At 37.3% G+C, this 18781-nt stretch overlaps 1 protein-coding gene across 2 annotated transcripts; it reads left to right on the forward strand.

Moving 5' to 3' along the window:
• Positions 1–18487, forward strand: zfyve21 (zinc finger, FYVE domain containing 21). 2 transcript variants are annotated; one of them, XM_067613370.1, is made up of 8 exons: positions 1–199; positions 4581–4631; positions 6949–7117; positions 9001–9076; positions 9667–9758; positions 10062–10115; positions 12074–12204; positions 13434–18487. In XM_067613370.1, exons 1-8 carry the CDS (start codon positions 74–76, stop codon positions 13467–13469), a joined length of 735 nt encoding a protein of 244 aa, XP_067469471.1. In that variant the 5' UTR covers positions 1–73; the 3' UTR covers positions 13470–18487. The 2 variants fall into 2 exon arrangements, with proteins under 2 accessions (XP_067469471.1, XP_067469472.1); XM_067613371.1 differs by lacking the exon at positions 10062–10115 and having other exon boundaries at positions 2–199.
• Positions 18488–18781: the final 294 nt, after the last annotated feature.

Raw genomic sequence — 18781 nt, forward strand, 5'->3', positions numbered from 1 at the left:
CCAAGTTGGGGGGCGTGTTCAGAGAGGAGTTAGCCTCTGCTGTAGTGTGAGGACGAACCGCCGCCGAAGGAAAATGTCTTCAGTGCCTGACGGAAAGAAGCTGGTCCGGAGCCCCAGCGGCCTGCGCATGGTGCCGGAAAACGGTGCCTTTAACAGCCCCTTCTCCCTGGACGAGCCGCAGTGGGTCCCGGATAAAGAGGTGAGACAGGCGAGGGGGATTTGTTTGACACAGCGGAGCTATTAGCGACAAGCTAGCGAGGATAGGAAGCGTAGCTGTTCCGGTTGTGGTTTTCAAAATAAACCAGCCGTTTGCGAATTGTTTTTGGACATTTTGGATCAAAGAAATCCATTCAATACATCCAGTATCCTCTAGACAAGTTCTAAGATGTATGTAAAATACTCTGCTCCAAATTATAATTTGTGTCTGATATGGTTTTTTCCAACAAAAAATTCAATATTCTTGTTAAAATCTTTAAAATGACATCACTTCATTCTCTCTCATTAAAAATCCAGAATATGTAAATATATTTAATCTCAGAGGTTTAACTATTGGACACATGATGTCTCTTTCTTCACTGTAAAGTCCATTCTCAGTGTACGTGCCTGGAGGCTTTTGTTTCCACATCACACTTGTGTAAGTTGAATACTGGACCACGATTGGCTCCAAACTAGTTGTGATGTCAGAAATCATGCTCATAGTCCCGGCCCTTCAAATCTGATTTTCAATGAGCTCAGAGAAACTTTCCACTTTCAGCAGATGAATGTGAAAAAAGCCTTTTACTGTCAAACTCTATACTCTACAACCAATCAGCAATGAAACATTTGACGTAGCGCTGAGTGATGCACTGAATCCTGTCAGAAGTACAGCAAACACCTCTTTGCCATCAACAAAAGCTTTAAGTTCAGTTGTTCGTTCTTCTTTTAGAGAAAATACACTGTTCGTTTAATACTGTCAACAGAACGTGTTTACGAAATTCCTCAATGGCGCTCCGCTGTACAGTCATCATATCAAACCCTCCCTGTATTAGAGAAATGGTTGTGATTGGCCCAACCAGAAATTTCATTACATCTGGCACAAACATCCACTTGGACTCAAGGATGAACTGATTAGAATTTGATGGTCAAAGGTTACTTTGACCTCACAAAACATGTTTTGGCCATAACTCAAGAATTTATATGAATCGTAAAGTTAAACACAAATGTCTAATAATTTATATCCAAAAAGTCAAAGGTCAGCTTCACTGTGACATCATGATGTTTTGCAAAAAATACTTTTCTTGCCGTTATTCAACACCATAACGGTCACAATACATTACAGTCAGACTGATACTGGATATTTTGGGCCGATGCCAATACTGATATTATGGAGTAAAAAAATTCTGATATTGATATATCGGCTAATAATCTGATATATACAGAATATTTACATAAATGCACATTTTTTTCAGTGATCCTTATGACAAAGATATGTAATGGAGGCATGATATTTTACAGATTAATAATAAACTTTATTGTATAAAATGACACTAGTGCACTGAAACAGTTAACTTCACTCAGAATTTAATGATAATAAAAAATATAAATCAAAAAATAACAACAAAAAAATCATATGTACATATATATTATACTTGAATTAAGAAAAAGGAACAAATATACATAAAATGCTGCCTAAATAACTTTTAATTATTAAAAAAATATCGGAAAACATATATGCCGATACCGAAAGATCTGTGATAGGCCAATATTGGTAATAATAATAATATCAGCTGACTGATATATTGGTCGGGCTCTAGAAGACATACAAGGAAAATACACTTAATACCTTTTTATTAAATTACTTCAAAGTCTTCACTACAAATATTATATGAGTCTGGACAGACATGGATGTAAACTGACTGGTTGGCAGAGGTGTACAATATTTCTAGTTTTACTTGCGGCCATAAAAACGTTGAACAGATATGTGTTTGTGACACTTTTACTGAGACTTTGGGAATGTTTCCAAGGTGCAGAAAGGATGACTTTCAGGTGAAGGGGAGGTGAGGTCGTTGTACATCCGGTCTCCTCGCGCTCACTGCGGGGAGCTTGACGCACTGGGCGTTGCAGGCATCCGCGGCCAGCCTGGCAGCTAACGGAGCCAGCTAGACAAACAGCCTGGAAAAACAGCCTGAACAGCCCTGTCAGACGCACTCAATGTGTTTATCTACAGCAGAGAGCGTTAAAGTGATAAAAACAGCTGTTACTTTGTATGTTGCGTCCGCACGTAGCTCGTCGTATGTAGCTATCCGGTTGGAGCTGCTATGCTAGTTGCAGCCTCTCTGTGTGTCTGTTTGTTTGACTGGTCTGTTGTCAGTGCAGTAAAACTACAGCAGGACAAACACCAACTGTCTGCTGTACTGTTTGTCCTCTCACAGAGGCACTTTACCCTGACTGACAGTAAACTACAGCCAGAAAAGTTAATCATTTCTCATCTGCTGTTTTCCATCTTCAATATAATCTGTCAACGGTTTACAGGAAGAATATCAGAGTTTAAAGTTCTCAGGCACCATGAATGATTCAGGCATAGAGCAGTTTTAATTCAATACAGTGTACACATTTCCTACTTGCTTTAATCCCTGAGAATAGCTGTATTAATGATGGGTCACCATAACAACAATTTAAGTCCCATCATCTAGAGGAAGAGTCTGAAAAGGGTTGAACAGCATCCAGGCACACACCTTTCCACATCATGTGAGAAACTGTGATTCGGTGGCTATTCTTTCATATTTCAGCGACTAAATGAATGATTGACAGATTATTTGATAATGAAAATAATTGTTAGTTGCAGTCTGAAAATACCTTTTTAAATTAGAATGACATACAGCCAAAAAGTGTCGCATTTTCAGTGACATGGTGCCGATCCTTCCTGGTTTGTAGAATGTAAAGGAAAAGGTTCATGTTCAGGGTCGTTAAGTCTCGTTAATGGAAAAACTCTGTAACTGTACCTAGAATAAGATCCAAATTTGGTGAAGGTGCTTTTAGCTACTTCGGTCCTTATCTCTGGGCTCGGTCATAACTTTGTCCACATTCATAAATCTGTCTGTTATTAAACATTGATATAAATAGGCTCTTATGGCTCGTTGAAAGATGCTTCAATTATGGATAAACTAATTATTGGTTTCTGGTCAAAAGATGTGAGCACATTAATCTGCAACGCTGCGTTTGGTGAAGCTTTATTTTAATAATGAATGTTTGTTCAGAGAGTCTGTTTGCTCAAAGGGCAGCAGGCTGATGATATATGGATGAAACCAAAACTGTATATTTATGATGATAAAAACCGAATACGGTGCTGAGAATTATGTTGTGTATATAATCTGTCTAAAAAGCAAAGATCTCTATTGGACAGTTTGTTAATCTAGAAGAAGAAAAGTGGATTTGTTGATATGTGATGAAGAAAATGAGTTTCATTTTGTTTTCTACTGTCCTGTTTATTGGGAACTGTATGATACTTTGTCTAGTAAGATAAAAATAATGATATTGATTTTGTTAATATGGATGACACACAAAGACTGAGTTGGCTGTTCACATATGAAACATATAAAGTTACCCTGAGAAAGACTGCGAGAAGAAAAACAAGCCCTTTATCGAGATAATCTGCAGATATGAAAATGCTCTGATTTCAGTTTCAGTTTGTTTGTGTGTCTTTTCTTTTTCCACATGCTTCTGTATAAACTTTGTATATATACTACTGTAAGATGCATGCTTTATAAAACAGAGGTGTATTGTAATCCCATGTGGGATGGGCCAAATGTTTAGCATGACACAGAAATTGAATAAAAACTTAGAATTACCTTTCAGGGGGCGCCCTGGTAGCCTACCACGCATAGCACACAACCACAATGTCCACGATGCAATATCATGTAATCAGTTTCATCGTGATATTACCTGAAGCAGCTTCTCCCCAAAGCTGAAATAAAATCTCCGCTGCTGGCAGAAACCTGACCAGTGTGGAGGAACATGGTGTTTTCTCTCTTTGTCTCTCACATAAGATGAAAGCAGCTGTGGTTGATTTTCCTTTCTTTTATCAGTATAAAGACACTCCCTTGTGAAACGGGTAATGAAGGCAGGAGAGTGTCTGTGCTGTGTTCAAGGTAATGACGGCAATAGAACCTGTCAGCGGTACGTAGTAACACTGTAGTAAAACATCTGCAGTCTGTGGTTCGATTCTGGCCGTGGACTTGTGTTGCAGGTTATACTCCTCTCTCTCTACCTCTTCTACTGTCAAATAAAGGCAAAAATGAATACTAAACAGCATGTGAGCTCAGGTGTAAAACACCTTGGCGAGAGTGTTTAAAGCATCTAAAACAGCATCTTTAACTGTCTTCACTTAACACAAATGGTTTTATTGGTTGCTGCTGCCACCTTGTTTACATGATGATCTTGCAGCAACAACCTGCTGCCTGTCTGTTGTTTTATTGATGACATCTGGGTCAGAAACCTAAACTAACTATTTTGTTATATTCTGTCCAGCTGCTGTTGAGCTTGAATCCGCCCTACTCAGCATGTTGTGTAACATCCTGTTTTTCCTCTTTCCCGTCCTCCAGTGCCCGAGATGTATGCAGTGTGACACCAAGTTCGACTTCATCAGAAGAAAGGTCTGTTTTGTTTTGCAACACAACAACAAGTCACAGCTTTATCCGACTCTCTGAAAAGAGCCTCAAGTTGGAAAGAAAGGAAAGTTTTCCAGAAGATTTTGAAGCTTTCATTTTGTCTGTGTTGTGAAACCTCACATTTTTTCCCCCCACTTGGCTTCTGTTCATTTATTTTGGCACAGATTCACACTGACGCCTCTGTAATGACAGTTTTATTTTTACAAAGACTACTGACATAATAACACTTTGACTCTTTGTCCTATTTTAGATTTGTCTGAAAATATTTTACCATTACCATTTTATGGTAAAATCAGCTCAGAAAACCTTCTGTGCCTAACTAACTGGTCACATACCACCTTCATTAATGTAACTGCCAGCTGTATATTTAAAACTAAAATAAGAAGCGTAACTGACACGATGTGACACAATGTGAATATTGAGTCTTCCTTCAACTGAATGAATTGCACAATTCAAGTCCTTTGCATTACTCACTTCCTTGGTATCTTGATGTTTTAACACTTTTTAACTTTCATTTTTAGCTTTTTTTCTGCATTTGAGGCAGTTTTGAAGATCCAGAAAGTGTAATCATACGGTGTGTTCCTTAAGGTTTCCGTTAGTTTTGATTGTTTCATGTTCTGTCCCTTTTTAAAGGGCTTTGGCAAGATTTTTAACATCCTGTAGCACCACATGATCAGAATATACCTGCAGTTTTATTAATAATAATATCAGTGATTCTATTTTTCTGCAAACTTGTTGCAGCAAAAAATCACTTTCTGGCTAAAACTGTTTTTGGAACAAAAACACTTGACAGACGCAGCAGTTTCCACTGACCGACTTCCTGTCACTGCAGTCAGACTACAGCAGAAAACCATGAGCTCACTGTACAGTCACTGTTATGGTTTTTACTGTAAAACAGTTGCTAAAGAGAAATCTGAGAGGATGATGGGACAAGAGAGCAAACTATGTGTTTATGATACACAAAAATAGGTTTATTTTTCCAGACCCCTCATAATCATTCAGCTGAAACATCTTTGAGGATGAAACTGAACTCTTTGGTGCTACATCTCATGTCCACACTAAGGTTATAATCTGTGATGAAGGGTCACAATTAGACATTGATTCATTTTATTGGCTCACAAGCTGAAAAGTTTGCGGTAAACTGCAGCAAACACTGTCGCTGCTGCTACAAAGCTCATTGACTCAGAGGTCAAATTTCAATTACAGCAAAAACTTTAATGAATAATGAATGAATCATTTTTCTGTTATTAATCCATCCATTTCAGCAATTTATTTGGGTCATTAAGTTAGTTATATCATTATGAATTTTTGTTATATAGAGCTGAGAGATACAGACAAAATGTGGTATAATAATAACAAATATTAAATAATTCTAGGTCATATTGTCCCTGCTGATTTTCCATCAGGTCTTCTATGTGGTATTTAAAAAGTCTTAAACGTAACCCTGCAGAAACTGTCAACAAATACTTCAATACTCAATACTTATTTTTCTGTTTCTTTCTGAAGCTGTTTCACCTCGACACTCCATTTATTTTAATGTCTTCCAGCTGTGAGCAGCTCCTCCTCTGTGTTCATTGCATTGTGGGAGAATGGTGCACATTCAAAAAAAACATCTGTATTTATTGTGAATACTGCCTGGCTTATATATTCTGTATACTGTGCTGTACTATACTGTAGTATACTGTATACATTTTGGTACTTTTCTGGTGTGAACACACTATATAATGAAAACCTGCTCAGTATTAGTGTATACAGAAGCTCAGCTGTGTCCCAAAACTAGTTGTATACAGTATATATTATATACTAATATTTATAGTGTACTATTTTTTACAGCTAGTGTATAAAAAAACATGCCTCATTGTTTTACAGTAACAGGAAATGATGCAATATGTACATTTCAAAAGCGATCAAACTGCAACTGTAAGAATTTCCCCCCAAATTATTCAATAGTTATTTTTTGTTTTCTAATATATTATTATGTATCATTAGTTCTGGCTTTTTTCCAGCTGTGAGCAGCTCTCACATTTTATTTGATCAATGTGTTGCATAATAATTTTTTATACTCAGTGTTCACTCTTTTCCAGTGTGAACACGCAACATACTAAAAACATGTTCAGAGTTGGTTTGTTGTATGAAATTGGGACAAACTTAACGTCTCATATGGTGATCGTAGAGGAACACAGTGCAGCTCAGATTTATAGTTTTTTACACGCTACTATTTTTGATTTTCTAAGTTGTGTTATGTTTGACAGACAAAGATGAAAGTCGTAGTGAAGCTGACTGTAACTCATGTTTCCTGCAGCATCACTGTCGGCGGTGCGGCCGGTGTTTCTGCGATAAGTGCTGCAGTAAGAAGGTGGTGCTGCCCCGCATGTGCTTCGTCGATCCGGTGCGACAGTGCGCCGAGTGCAGCCTGGTCTCTCAGAAGGAGATGGAGTTCTACGACAAGCAGCTCAAAGTGCTCCTCGGAGGTGAGAGGTTTAACTGAGATTTATATTTTTAAATGAAGCAGACGCTAGAGCAGAAATCAATTAGTTGATCAGTTGATGGTTCCAGCTTCTCCCATTAAGAGTTTTATATAATTGTAAACTGAATATTTTAGGACTTTAGACTGTCGGTCAGACAAAACAAGACTTTTTGAAGACATGAACTCAGGCTTTAGGAAATTGTGATGCCTGTTTTCCTTTTTATAGACTAAACGATCAATTAATTAATCAAGAAAACAATTGGAGGATTAATAAATGATGAAAGTGATCATAAGTTGCCATAAAGCAGCATATTTTTCCACATATTATGCTTTTAATTCTTTTTTTAGTTGCTAATTTCTCACATTTTTCCTTCATGTTTGATATAAATTTTTATTTTCTTGCATTAAAAAGATAAAATAATGAGATTATTGGCAAAACATATCAGCCACATGTATCAAGAGTTGAATTATAAAAGTGTTAATTGTAGTTTTTTGTGCTAGTTTTTAACATTTTTCATCCCTTAAATAATAATTTTGTATGTTATTTAACATATTTGCACCATATTCAGAAATAATTTCACAGTTACTCAGCCAAATCTATGATCACTTCATTTGAAACAGCAAAGTAAACTGCAGCTATAAATGTTGACGTTTTGAAATATTGTCTAGTCACTGTTTCCTATTAATAATTCATTACATTTTGAACTTTGGTATCTTCTTTTAATCTGTCCGTGTGTGGAAACTGGCTGCCTGCCATTTGTTTACTCAGCAGGTTTTTTTTTTTTTTGATCTGTCACATGACACAAACTCTCTCTTCCTGGTCGCTCACATACATAAAAATCATCTGTGAAATAATCTTGCAGAGTGCCTCCATCCTGTCCTGATAATCCATTGTGTTGTTGTTCAGTGTGAAGCTATAAATACGCAGCAGCAGCGGTCAGTAGTCAGTCAGGCTCTTAATGAAAAATCCATCAGCAGCTCGGAGCTGCGGGGCGACGACTGAGCTGAACGCTGAATGCGATGGAAAGCCTGCAGCGTGTTGAGGCCTCATGCTTTATTGATGATGAAGTTATCAATAGCTCAGCACAAGAACGGGGACACAAGATGGATGTATAAAGCAATAATCTGAGATATTTCCCTTTAAATATTTGTCTGTTTTGCTGCAGCGCTGAGCCAAGGAGCTGAGAACAATTTGTTACGGTTTAACAAAAACTGCTTTCAAAGATATCCTGCACACATGTTTTAAAACTCATGAAAATACTTTGAATAATATGTCTCTCATATAGACTTGCTGGTTTCATCATTTTGATTAACTTTATTCAAACAGCATCATGTTGAATCAAATCCAGAGTTTCAGCTTATTTCTTCATCAGGGGCCAATTAAGAATAATTGGTTGAAAATTACTTTTTGTACTTCACACACACACATCATCATATTTGATAATTACATCATTCAGTAAACCAGCCATCATCTGTGTCACTTGTATTGTTGTTGTCTTTATATGTTGTAGCACCATCTTGTGGTTAAATAAAAACAAGTCAACTCAGCCAAGGGAGCAAACAAAAAATCTTAATTCCAGTATCATTTCCAACGAATTACAATAACAGTTAGTTTGTAAAGAAATATCTCAAGTCTAGCTTTTAAATCAGTCCATGTGGTGATAGTGTGTTTAATATATGTATCCACAATGCTTCACAGTTCAAAAGCAGTAGATCCAGATTGGTACGTCGGTTATTATAATTCTCTTTCTGGATCACGTTTGGCTCCGAACTTGTTGTGATGTCACAACTTATGCTCATATGTACATGTGTTAAAATTTTGTCAGAAAGATGTTTGGAGAGTTTCCTCTTTTTCTGTTTATCACATGATGAGTTTTCTGTTTCCAGGCGGCACCTTTGTTGTCACTTTGGGAACGTCAGAGAAGTCTGAAACCATGACGTGTCGCCTCTCCAACAACCACAGGTGAGCTTTTAAAATCCTACACTCAGTATGTCAACATGCTAACATTAAAAATGACTTAAACATGCTAACAGATAACATTGGTGACATTCATTTATTTATTTTTTTTGTCAACAAATCCAACAATGAATTGATCTACTAACGAATATTGCGTGTTTGCATCCAAAGCCTGATATTTTATTCCTTTTGCCAAAGTGCTCCATTGTTGTCCAGAAATTATTGTACTATTATATTATATATAAACATTATTGAGTCACACTGTTGAAATGGGTGACATGTTCCCTCATTGTTTCCCCAGTTTCCTCTGTTTGAATCAAGTTTAATCTGATCTCAAATGATCCTGAAGAATAATTTGAAACACATTCTGACATCATGTGTGAACAGCTGTTCATATGTAGTGGATCTAGATGTAATCTGGACCTACCTGGATGCAAGATCAGGGCCAAAGAGTCTTTAAGAGTCTTATGTTTAACAGATATTTCATAAAATGTGCTTATTGGTCTTTCAAATATTCAAAATAACAGTTGGTAAGAATAAAAGTCTTATTAGTCGAGATGTGGAATCAGTTTTGTTTGTTCTGACCCAAACATCAGGTATCTCTTCCTCGACGGTGAAAGTCACTTCGAGGTGGAGTTGTCTCGGATCTCCAGCATGCAGATTTTGACAGATGGGACGAGTCCAGGAGGTGAGACTAAAGAAAGAAAACCCTGAAAACCCCCTGTTGCGATAAAACATTCATTGCATGTTGTTGACAGTTTTGTATTGCTTGTTTTGACAAAGAAAATTTTAATTTATTAATTTCCATTGTATAAAGTGTGATGGAAACTCTGGTTTTCTTCTTGAGTCGGATCCACACACTATCTGAGAAGTTTGTGGATTAACACTAAAAGCCTGTTTGTCTTTTCTCTAAACTAACATTAACACACCGTTTCTCCTCTGCTGCTTTGACACCCGGTTCTTCTTCTTCTTCTTCTTCCGCTGGGCTCAGAGAATGACATTCACACTTATACCAGTCTGCTGGACAGTCACTGTATCTCTGAAGGTTAGCTTTTCCACAAAGCCTCCGTCTGTATTGAGTCACTAATTGTTGTCACTCCGTCCCTCCTTCTTATCTGATCTGGTTTCTCTTGTTTTGCATCTTGTCCGCATGAAGCTGCATGAAAATAAAACTATCGAAACTATTCTGCTTTATGTTTACGCCTCAATGAGTCCCAAAAGCATCTTGGTAGAAAAAATGAAACGCCACAAATTTTAATGAGTTATTCCCATAGTTCAGACTTGTACAGTATTGGCCTGAATACTATTACATTTAAAAAAGCAGGGCCTTTTTCAGTTAAGTTAATTAGGGCTGAAATGATTAGTCTTTTAATATAAACTAATTAATCTGTAGCTTTACTTTTCAAGCAGAAATGCAACAATTTGCTGGTTCCAGCTCCTCAGGTGTGAGCTTTTCTCTGATTTACAGAACCGTGCAAAAGTTTTAGGCTCTATAAGTAAAGTGAGGACGCCATGAATAGTTTTTATTTATCACTTAACTTCATACAAAGTTGAGTAAACAGCAGAAACAGTGTTTCAGGTAGTCGGCAGGTCGGTTGTTCCTGCATCTTGGAAAAGTCGCCACAGTTCTTCTGCTACTTCTGTCTCTTCATGTTAATCCCAGACTGACTCCATGATGTTGAGATCAGAGACCATCTGCTGCAGGGCTCCTTCTTCTTGTAGGTGAAGATAGTTCTTAATGACTCATCGTTGTCAGGCTGCAGAATAAATTTGGGACAGTCAGACGCCTCCCTGATGGTGTTGCGTTATGGAGAAGAATCTAAACATCTAAAGTGCTTAAAACTTTTGCACAGTGCTGAAAATCATTGTAAACTGAACTTCTGCTCTGAACCTGAGATAGACAGTAGACATAAACAGTGCTTTATACACAACAAACGTTAAAAAAGAATAAAATCCAAAGACAGAAACCAGTAAAAACCAGTACTACAAATGTATCACAAGTACATAAGATACAAATCAAAAAAGTGCAGTGTATAAAACACAATAAAATATCATGCATAAATGAACATAAATAAACAAATTATTCATAGACTATCCAATAAAAAGGAGTTTTAAGAAGTGATTTTAAAGAAGATAATGACCTTTTTCTGCTCATAAAAGAGATTTTTTTTACATTACTGATCTAGGTTCAATAATTTCGACCAGGTAGTTCAGCAGACAGAGTTGTTGTCATTTTAAAGTTCATAATTATGAAGCTTTTCACCTTTAAGGATCCGTACTGTGAAGCGGCTCATCAGTCGTAGATTCTCAACTCCGTAAACAGTATCAACAGGTTTTCTCAGACAACAACAATGCAACTGTTTTTAATAAATCTCCATATTTTAATGTCATTATTATAATTAAATTTTGAGCAGTGTTAAGTTTAGTACTGACGTAGTGTCTTAAACACCGTCCGCTTCACGATGCTCAGGTGCTGTTTGGGACACGTTCATGTCTTCATGTGTTTCCTGCCTCTTCATACAACACGTGTGTCTCAAAGGAATGAAACGATGTGATCGCAGACTTCTCATCATGTAGTTGTTATTTGATTTCAGCATTTTGAATCCTCTTCACACCTGATTTAGTTTGTGTTGCTGTCATCGTGTATTTATATTCATTATTCCTTTTATCATGTTTTTAAAAGCATGAAAGATCATTTTTATTCTGTTCTCATCGATTTTTAATCTTCCATGATTTCATTTTTACTCCTCCGACATCTGTTTGTTATTGCATCTGTATGTTCGTGCATGCATTAATCGTTTTCAACTGGTTGTGATTGATATTGTTGAGAACTGACAGAACTTTGACTGATCGGATACGGAAGCAGAAACATGATCTGAGAAAAAAAAGGATTTCTACTCAAGTGATTTCTTTAAATTTTTAGTTTTAGTTTGTTATTTTTCTTTTTCCCTGTTATGTTTTCTTTTATCATTTAACCTGATCTTTGTGTGTGTGTGTGCGCAGGAGGGACGTCGCGGGCCACCGGCATGCTGCTCCAATACAAACCAATGGGCTCTCAGGACGTCCAGCAGCTCCGCATGGAGGCAGCAGACGACAAGAAAGTGGCCTCACTATGGTTGGCTGCAATGCACAAGGTAGAAAATAATCAGATTTTATGTAAACATTCACTTTTCACCTTAAAGGATATGACTCTTATATCTTCATATATTTTCTTATTCCTCTGTGCTGTAGACCTCCGTTATTGTCCAAAAACAATTACAAACGCGTCAATGCCATGAACACACACTGTAGTTTATTTTAACTCAATCTCACACACACACCGTCCTGCTGTCAGAAATACTCACTAGAGCACCAGAGGACTCATCCTCCACTGAAAATAGCCCCCCAACAAATGCAGTAATTTCTCCTGCTTGTTTCTAAAAAAAAAAAAAAAACAGTGGCAGCTTTTTTAGGAAAAAGAGGAACAATATATATTTACGCTGCTGAGTGCCACAGACAGAGTTGGAAGGTTAGGAAGTATCAAGAGTTGGATTAACACATTGTTTGTTTTGTTGATGAGGAAAAATGTAGAATATCACCAGCGTTTAAAATGATCAGCATACAGATGATATAACAGGTTGGTTTTGGTAACAAGCGACCTTTTCTCCCTCAGGACAGTAGAAAGGTTTCTGGTGTGTAGTGAGCGTTACGGCCTCATGGGGCTGCTAGTGTGGCTGTAGACTCTTTTAACTCCATGAACGAGACTTTTTTTTTGTTCCTGGCAAAAAAGGATAATAGCATGCACAGTCGACCCCCCCCCGGTGTTGTAAACAAAAAAAACATAAGAGGTTAAAGGTGCTGCCTGAAAGTACTTTGGACTCTCAGAAATGAAACCCACACAGAACACTATTTGTCATCTTTATTTATATAGCTCCTTTTAAAAACAGAGTTTACAAAGTGCTTTGACAGACAAAGCAAAGGCGGTACAATACAAAAGCAAAAAGACTCGACACAGAAAGCAATAACAAGTCTGACATTAAGAAGACGACAGTAGAAGACAATGAAAAGCAATAGAGAGGTGACATAAAAGCAAATCTGTAGAAATGGGTTTTAAGAAGCGAAGAAGTTACTGATTCTGCGAACTGTGTCTCCTCAGGCAGGTCGTTCCAAAGCCGAGGGGCTTTATCATTAAGAATGATAAACATAAAATGTATTAATTGTTAATCCATTTATACAGCACAATTAAATCTGCAAGCTTCGACCTACAGTGTCTTAAAGATCTTGACTTTTTTTGACCTTTTGGTAACTTGTAAATTTCAGTGTTTTGTCAACCTTCCTGTTCTTAACGCCACATTAACTCGTCTTTCCTCCGTCTCCTCCGCAGGCGGCCAAACTTCTGTACGAAGCTCGGGACCAGTGATGTGAAGACTGGACCCGCAGGCAGCACACACCCAAGTGTTTTCTACCCCGTCTCTCCGGGGGGGGGGAGGGGGTTGGTATCGTTTGGATTTTTATTAACGCCAGTTCTGATTCCGCTTATCCGTCTGATCCGGTTTCTTCATCAGTTCTTGATACCAGTTCTTATCATGGTAATTTTTGCAAGAAAGAAATGTTTATAGAAAAAAAAAAAAAAAACTTTATTACCTCTATAACAAGTACTTTGTACATCATGTTTACCACAACTACTGTAGGCTGGTTGTTGTAATTTTTGTCACATTTACATCTCAGAGAGTTCTTTAATCCTCTTTGATTTAATACATAAATCAGGGCATGCAGCATTAATGTTTCTAAACTGAGCAGGAAAACAAGCTCACAACATCTGTCCATATCAGTCGATATTTGGAGGTTTCTAATTCAATTCCTTTTACTTTTTCAGATTTGATTTGGACATTGTTTTTGTTTGCCAGATGATCCTTTTTATAGTTACAGTATGTTTCTCTGCACAAACATTGAACTTTGAACGTTATAACATCCATGAAATGTGATTATCGACCTTCCAGAAACCATTTTCATAACTTCAGATCAAGGCACAGTTGTTTCATGACGACATAATAATTTTATATGCTGCTGTTAATTTGTTTGTGTGTCAGCGAGGATTTTGTTTCCTGATGGAGGTAATGAGACACTTTACGGATCCCTGTAGGGACTTTTTTATTTTCATTTTGCTGCTTCCTCAGAGATCAGCTAAACAACACCAAGTAGGGACTGAATGTCTTGCTCAAAGGACCTTCAGTGGGAAGGAACCAGTTTGAACCCAGATCTTCCAGGTGAAGCATTTAGGTCTTCCTCTATGGGAACTTAACAACCAGTAACCTGAAGCGTCCCATAACTGGAACTTTTCAGATGCTTTAAGGCTTTGAGCCAAAGTTCTGCCTTGTTTCCACTGTGTTTTATGGCAACGACGGAGCAAATATTTTCATTTTCACGCTGCGTTTACACAGGAGGAAGAGTGTGAGCACAGGATGCGTTCAGGCACAATGAGAAATGTAGGTCACCTGCGTTTTGGCAGCGCGCCGAAGCCTAAACACCATCACTATAGTTACGTTTCTAAAATGAAAGAAAATAGACCTGAAGCGCAAAAATAAGCTTCAGACGCACATGAAAGAGACGAAGGCTGAAACGCTTTTTGTGTAGACACACTGCCATGTGCTGACGGACAGCTATGGTTAATATTTACTTTCCTTTACATACACTTTTAAACATCAGTATCATTAAATGCATGAAACATCCCCACCTGTAGGAGGAGTTCAGCAGAACAGAGCAAAGAGAGTCAAGAAACCAGCATCAGAACAGTTCTGCAGAGCTTGATGCGTCCCTGGAGACAGATAGCATTAACCCGCTACTTAGTGGAAAAAAACATTAACTATTTGAAGCATTACAAGACTCTGAAAATACCTACACAACCCAAATGTTACAGGGAAATATATTTAAACTGGTAGCTTACTCTGCAACACTGCAACACTTCCTTGCAGTGTTTAGCTAAACACAAATTCAGCATCGTTTGTTTTTGTGATGTTTATCTTAATGCAAACGAGTTGTTGCATTGTGGCGGACAAATTTAGGTTCAGAAACGCAGCCCTAAAGCTGCACAGTGGAATCAAAAGCAGAAACCGTGTCAATGGCTAATTAATTTTCAGGTTGTTGAGTCATGTAGTGGAAAAGGCCTAATTGTCTCACCCAGGTTGAAGGACAAATTCACCTTAAAACCCTTTAACGCAGGTAGAAAAGCAGCTATCTGTGATGAGCGCTGCATGTTTTAAACCTTCTTAAATATTATACAGAGAGACGTCCATCAGAAAAGAGGCTCAGAGGGCGTTTTATACACCCACAGGAGCAGGAAATACACCAGAATGCAGTGGTAGGTTGTATTCGGGCATTCTGGGAAATGTAGGATTCTCAAACTTGAAGCAGAAAAACATTCACGACAAAATGATTGCTGAAATTTTAAAGAACATCACAGGTTTATCTCCAGTTTCTATAAGAGTGACGTCACACGCTGGATTTTTTCCTTTTTAAGGGATCGACTTCTCGTCACAGTTTTAGAGTAAAAGAGATGAAAGTTCAGAGTCATTTGCTTCAGGCGACAACGTTTCTGTTTCTTCTCTGTAAGTCGTGTTTATAACTCTGCTCTATGCTACAAGTATTTACAGATTTAAATCTTTAGGCGTCAGTGTCTAAGGTAATCTACAGACTATTCACTGATTCTAGTGAAGTATAAACACACACAGACATAAATAAATGCTTTAAATGTAGTTTCATGTATTGAAGTTTTGTATGAGCTATTTTGTTAAATATTCCTACTTTAACACAAGCCGTGTACGTACTTACATACTTTTTAAAGCTGAATTATGACTATAGTTTTTGTAACACTTCTATACAGTATACAGTAATTCCTTTTGTCCGTTCTCAAACTCCTTGACTCTGTTTTCCTCTTTTTTTTTTTTTTCATTGTTTTTTTCGTTGACAATAATGTGCCGAGCCACAACTAGGACCTCCATCAGCCAAATGTTGTTCAGTTCTGGTTGAGTTGGTAGGTTTGTCTCTTCAGCGGATAGTTAAACGTGCTTCCGAGGACCTATTCTGAAACAAAAATGTACTTTTTGAGTGAGAAGAGAAGTTAAAGTGTTCATCTTTCAGCTCGTGATGCACCCAAATCTGTTCCATTCACTGCATCAAAATCATTTCTGAAAGTTTCCTCAGTTCCTCAGCATTAACATTAACATTCACAGAGCTAAACATCCGTTTTTTTATTCCTGAAAAATAAATACATGACACATGAAACCAAGAAGGTTGTTGTACCAACACTAACAGCTGTTTTGAAGGTATTTTTTCTTACTGGTCTTTGCACTCAAATGATAGTACACAAGAAGCACAAATTAGGGCTACCTGGAAGTCGGATTTACTTACAAAAAAGAAAATGAAGGGACTGTTTCAAGTGATGCCTTGTCAGCATGGAGCCGCTCGCTGCTAACGCTACACGACATTACCTTAAAGAAACAGTCCCACTAATCACCAAGTTTCACCCAAGATCTCTGTTAAAGTTTTGAAACTCAGAACTATAAAACCGTGGAGGGAAATTTTAGTATTTTTAACACATTTATAATCTTGAAAATACACTTAAAGTTGAAGTGTGAAGTGTGTTTGTGAATTTAAGTACGGCTTTAAGATCACGTAGTGTTTTGACAAATATCTCGACTCATCATCTACTAGCTAGTGTTTTTCAGGGGGCTTTCAGCTTTATCTCACGGTCTTCATCAGCAGATGGTGTACGCTCGGTTATCATCTCGCTACTGACCGCCGTACTGTTAAAACTTTATGTGATAACAGGTGGTCATATAAGGGATTTATGCACAATGACAACTGAGCAAACTCCGTCCACTGAGGAAACCCGACGGGTTGCTGCTGAAAGCCGATTAGTTGCCAACTATTAAATTAATCGCCACCTATTTTGATAATTGATTAACCGTTTTGATTCCAGCTTCTCAAATGTGAATATTTTCTGGTTTCTTTAGTCGTCTATGACAGTAAACTGAATATCTTTGGGTTGTGAACTGTTGGACAGAACAAAAACACGTTTTTCACCACTTTTGGACATTTTATGGACCAAACAACTAATCGGTTAATCGAGAAAATAATCGACAGACTAATCGATAATGAAAATAATCATTAGTTGCAGCCCTATATAGATGTAAAGTTGTATTTGAGTAGCTAACACTAAATGCTATATTTAACTAAAATTACCAATTATCAATGACTTCACAATAACTTTTCATTATGAAAAGTTTGCTTGCATCCGTGTGTCTTCCCTGTTTTTCTCAGCTGGACGACAGGAACTTAAAGTAGTTTGATTCCCTCTTAGTCGGGAATTTCTGACGTTTAACGGAGCACAGAATTGTTCGGACGTTCGTCGGCCTTTTACCTTCCTTATGACCTTCGTGTCACACCTCCTGTCTCACCTCCACTTTGTGACATAAAGTTTATTTTTATACGCTGCTCACCTAAGAATCGAAATCACAAGTTGTAATCTGGTTTGAGGCTTTCAGAGCCGAGACGGAGGAGGATTGTGAGGTTTTGTGTAAAAGAGACGTCTGTGTGGTCATTCTTAATGTTGTCTCAGAGGTTTTACGTTCACGAGGTTGTCCAGTTTTGTTTTTACAACGTTTTCCCTTTGTAGATGTTTGTGGTGATGTGTAGATGTGAGGGCTGCACAGTTATGAGCAAAACTGATCATCGTAACTATTATATTAATTCATAGCCTCAGTTAATGACAACTAAAAGAATTTCCCTTCTTTAATTCCTCATTTTTTTGGCCAATTACTACATTTCTTGCACTATTAAGATATTAAAACTAACTCTGCTTACAGGTTGAGTCTAAATATCTAAATCAGATTGTTGATATTAGCAGTTGTGTTCATTTAAAATCAGAAAATGGGAAATTTTAGTTTTATCAAAAATACACAAACATACCTTGAATTTCTGGATTTCTGCAGGTAACTGATATTAAAGGATTTCTGGTTATTTAATGTAATATAAGTTTCAGTCATTTACTTTTTTCTAGCTGCCATTGAATGCAGCTTTATTGTAATATTGTGAGATTACTGGTGCCAATATGAGTAACTGTTTGTTAATTAGATACAAAAAGCATTAAACTAAAACTTAATTAAGCTAAGAACCAGCTATGATCACACTGTGATTGACTGTGCAGCTTTTACAGTCTGTCCTCAGTTAAAATGTAATGATGAGTTTGTGTTGTAAGTTTGCACTTTGTGTAACGTCACCAAGTCATGACTCAGCCAGTGTTTGTACCTGCACTTTATGGATTACTGTCCCCGATTACTGTCCTTTTTATCCCACTGCTTCGTTTATTACGCTGAAAATGATAAACTACACCCTTTGTTGGATTATTCTGCTGAGAATAAAATCAAGTGTTTATACATATGTTTTGTTGTTTATTTCATTTGGAAATGTGATTCCTCCATGAAGAGACAAACACAGGGTGAACGTTGACTGGCATTAAAATGTGTGATTAAGCTGCTTTATTCATCAAATTTTGCTGCAGCTCCCTGAGAACTGTCGACTTTTATACGTACATGCTTAGGTGCATCAGTTACATGGACATAAATCAATTATATGGGAGACCAATTCAAACATTACCCATTTAAATCTGAAGATTATTTTTAGTCAAATAACATCAAATTCAGAGGCGTTCCAGTTTGAAAAGATCTGAAACTC

The sequence above is a fragment of the Thunnus thynnus genome, chromosome 16 (genome assembly GCF_963924715.1).
Source record: "Thunnus thynnus chromosome 16, fThuThy2.1, whole genome shotgun sequence".
Lineage (NCBI taxonomy): Eukaryota > Metazoa > Chordata > Actinopteri > Scombriformes > Scombridae > Thunnus > Thunnus thynnus.